This window comes from Nicotiana tabacum, chromosome 20 (assembly GCF_000715075.1).
Source record: "Nicotiana tabacum cultivar K326 chromosome 20, ASM71507v2, whole genome shotgun sequence".
Lineage (NCBI taxonomy): Eukaryota > Viridiplantae > Streptophyta > Magnoliopsida > Solanales > Solanaceae > Nicotiana > Nicotiana tabacum.
The window spans coordinates 164126588-164130701 of NC_134099.1; the positions used below are offsets into that span (position 1 = coordinate 164126588).

A 4114-nucleotide genomic window follows, 5' to 3' on the forward strand; every position below is an offset into this window, starting at 1 on the left:
GCACTGATGCACCGGTGAGGAAGTGTGAGCGACTGGCTGTAGTGGGCACGCGGAGAGGTAGAGGAAGACCTAAGAAGTATTGGGGAGAAGTTATCAGACAGGACATGGCGCGACTTAGGATTACTGAGGACATGGCCCTTGATAGGGAATTATGGAGGTCGAGCATTAAGGTTGTAGGTTAGGGGAGAGTGTGAATATTTCTACAGCACAATAGAGTGAGACTATCCAGTTATGAGTTAGACTAGGAATGTCATTGGTCGTCTATTGATGCAGGGCTTTACCTTCTAGTTGTACTATACCAGCCATCTATTTCATATTTCGTATTTCGTATTCTGTATTTCATATTTCATATCTCTTATATATTGTTGTTATTTTTATTACGCATTTTTATGGTACTAATATATCATCTCCTATTGCTTTTTTGAGCCGAGGGTCTCCTGGAAATAGCCTCCCCAGACCCCAGACCCCACTTGTGGAATTATACTGGGTCGTTGTTGTTGTTGTTGTTGTTGTTGTTGTTGTTGTTGTTGTTGTTGTACAAAGAATACAAAATAAATACAGTAATTACACCCTATAACGAAACTTCTTTATTTTTTTAAAATAACTCGCTAATGTACTAAAACTGGAACCAATTATATATAGACCAGAAAAATCAACTAACTGAATAAGACAGAGTGATTTAAAGTTGTTTATTGCTTTGGCTTTGTATCATTCTTCACAATCATCACAGAGCAATTTGCATGGTGTGAGCAGTAGTCACTTACACTGCCCAATACAGCCCTGCAAAATTTAAAATGAATTTCAAATCAATATTCTCAAAAAATTAGCAAACAAAAGCATATGTTATATGCACAATCATTATAAAGAATTTTTATACTACCATATTAGTTAAGTTGACCTATAACAACAGACAACAGAAAATTAATTTGAGCATACTGAATTCACAGTGATTTCTTAAGAAACTTAATCTCCTCTTAATTAGTACCCGAGCTTTAGGATTATTTCCTTCCAAGATAGAACGGATTACTGTCACTGGTGTAGCGGTACTTCAAACCCTAATGACCAACGAACTCAAAGTGGTTGTTTATAAAACGACCATTTACGCAAACCAAATGCTTGATTACATTAATCAGATCATTTAACCGAAGCCGAACCGGGCGATGACGACAGCGCGAGGCTTGCCTTCTTCTTAAATCTTTAAGAGCAAAAAGAAGTGCAATTGTATATGTACTCATCAAAACTCTTTTCCTCCTCCAATATAGGACAATGTCCTTTTGTCAAAGAGGGAAATTCAAAATTTTCATTTTTCTCTCCATTTCTCATTTACTCTATTTTATTATAAGCTTAAACCCAACTACTCGTGGCCTATGTCGCACGAAAACAACTTTACCATCATTCTAAAACTCCCTTTCAACCGATTAAATTACACTGATAGTGTAAAAACTAAAAACTACTTAAATTATATCATCATTGTATATAACTTAAACTTAATAAAACAAAATAGTAAATTATAGGTACCTTTTGAAAGCACCATAACCATGGCTACCCATGACCAAGAGAGAAGCATGGTATTTGTCAACAGCATCACAAATAACATTTCTAGCATCACCTTCATTTACTTCACATGATACATCTTTTAGTCCTTTACTCTTGCATAATTCTTTTGCTTTTTCAATAACTTTATATGCTCCTCTTTTAATATCTGTTTCTAAGAGTGTAAGCACATCAATTCTTCCTGCCACAATAAATAAACATATATCAAATATCTAAAGGATTTGCAATAACAATCCTCTATGTACAATAATGCAGTCTATTAGGTTCAATATTAGGAGTTAATACTCTATCAGGTCCAAAATAATTGTCGTTTTAATCAAATTAATTTGGTCCAAAATAAGTGTCGTTTGAAGAAACCAAGAAGGGATTAATTTTTTTTCTTCAAATTTACCCTTCATTCAAAAAATGATCTATATAATTTTTGAAAAAGTACGAGGAAAGATAAGGAGTAATTTAGTCAAATAACCCTTTTATTAAATAAATATATGCAACCACTAATTATAATGCTTGCATTAGGTTAGATTGTGTATATTACACCTCTTGGGGTATGACCATTCCTCGGGCTCTGTGTGAGCGCAAGATTCTTTGTGCACCAAGCTGCCATACTTTGCGTCGAGAATCTATCGAAAATATACTTTCAGAAAGATAGAAGTAAGGTATGTGTACACACTACCCTCCTCATACCCACTTGTAAAATTTTACATGGTATATTGTTGATGTTGTTTTGAATAAGTATGTCAAAACCTTAAACGATAAATAAAAAAGGAATAATAGATATATTTTTAATAGCAACATGAGGTTCAACATAGAGGCGGATCTAGGGCAGACTTTGTCGGTTCATTGAACCCATATATACTTTTGAACCCATATACACTTTTTTACTCGATTTATATATGTAACGTAAGAACGTACTTATTCTGAACTCACTGACTCTAAAATTATACCTGGTCCGGCCATTCCTACGGCACAAGCAGCATATGCATTAGATTTTGCATGAATAATCACAAGCTTAAAAGGGGAAGTTGAAAGAGAAGCAAAGTAATGATCAAGTGTCCATTCAAGGGCATAGAAACTATGCTCACTATCATCAACTGCAAATATCAACACTGGTTTTCCACTCATTTTAATTTTATACTTTTTTTTCCTTTTACCTTCTCTTTATTTTATTTTGCTAAACATGCAAGAAAAGCTTTATTTGTGTTTGTTTGATCTATAAAAAGTTAATGTAATTATTCAAATGGGAATTAATGGAGTTTATGGTTATTTTTCTACTATGACCCGTTAAGAATGGATCTCACTAAATTTTGTGGACAACAAAAAAAATATTCAAATGAGGTAGTTAAGGCAAAGGACTTGGTCTTATTTGTAGATTTGTGGCCTCATTGGGAGTACAGTTTTGTTAGGCATGATTATATTACATAGGGGTCGTTTGGTATGGTGTATAAAAATAGTATTGAATAAAGTGTATTAATAATTTAAAAATTAGTAATGCATGAGTTAGTAATGCAAAGATTATTGTTTATTCATTGTTTAGTGTAGTGTATTAAAAATTAAAATGCATTACATAATTTTAATAAAATTAGTTATTTACAAAAATGTCCTCCATATTTTTTAGCATTAAAGGACTTTAAGAATAATTTATCTTTAAACATGCTAATTGTTACGCAACGCCTTCCTGATGATCTTTGGAAGGGCAACGTAAGGCTAAGCAACCGATGTCAGTGCGGTTGCTGTCCGCCAATGAGGTCCTCGCCGCACGCTAGACTAGATTGTCAGTGCCGTGCGGGAAAACCAATGTCGTGGGCAATTGCGGAAGCTTGAGAGAGAATTGGGTTTTGAATGCTGATGATGATTTTATTGATGACTGAAAATGATGATTACAATGATGTGGTGTCGAGGGGGAGAGACACCAGAAAATGCTGATTGAAATGTTTGATTGTTTGGTCCCCCTTAATAATGCTTAAAAAAAATAAACCAACATGACAAGACTAGTCCTAATAAAGCTGTAGAAGCACACTGAAATGAAAATGATGAAAACTAGTCTATGATTACAATGAAAAGGACTTAGATTATTACAAGGAAAAACTAAGTCCGATGGCAGCATCTTTGTCTTGCGGGTCTGCGCGCGCGTTGCTGTGGGCGCGCGCGACACTTGATGTGCTGGCCTGAGGCTGGGCACTGGTGCTTGGCATCAGGGTCTGTGCGCGAGGCGCTGCTGGAATGGGCCTGCAGCTGGGCGCTGGCGAGGCATCAGGATCTGCGCGCGCGGCATTGTCAGGGCGCGCGGCGCTGTTGTCATTGGCCAGCCCTTGGGCGCTGGCGAGAGGCATCGGTGGGGCGACAGAGGCACATGCGCGCTTGTCACTTGGCGCAGCCAAGACCACGGGGCCGACCATGGCGCTAGGCATTGTGAGGCTTGCTAGGCCGCCATGGGGCGCGGCCAAGGGGTCATGGGGCATGTCTGGAAAGCAGCCCATGACATTCTCCCCCACCTGAGTTGGCGCCGTCCTCGGAGCCTTATGATGATGATGATGATGATGATGATGTTTCTGATGGTTGT

The 4114-nt window shown here is 37.4% G+C and overlaps 1 protein-coding gene across 1 annotated transcript; it reads right to left on the bottom strand.

The window, feature by feature from the left end:
* Window positions 1-614: 614 nt before the first annotated feature.
* On the bottom strand, window positions 615-2758 carry LOC107825781 (universal stress protein A-like protein). Its single transcript, XM_016652692.2, has 3 exons — window positions 2499-2758; window positions 1519-1735; window positions 615-780 (listed from the first exon to the last, which is right to left on the bottom strand). Exons 1-3 carry the CDS (start codon window positions 2674-2676, stop codon window positions 690-692), a joined length of 486 nt encoding a protein of 161 aa, XP_016508178.1. The 5' UTR covers window positions 2677-2758; the 3' UTR covers window positions 615-689.
* Between the last annotated feature and the right edge of the window lie 1356 nt (window positions 2759-4114).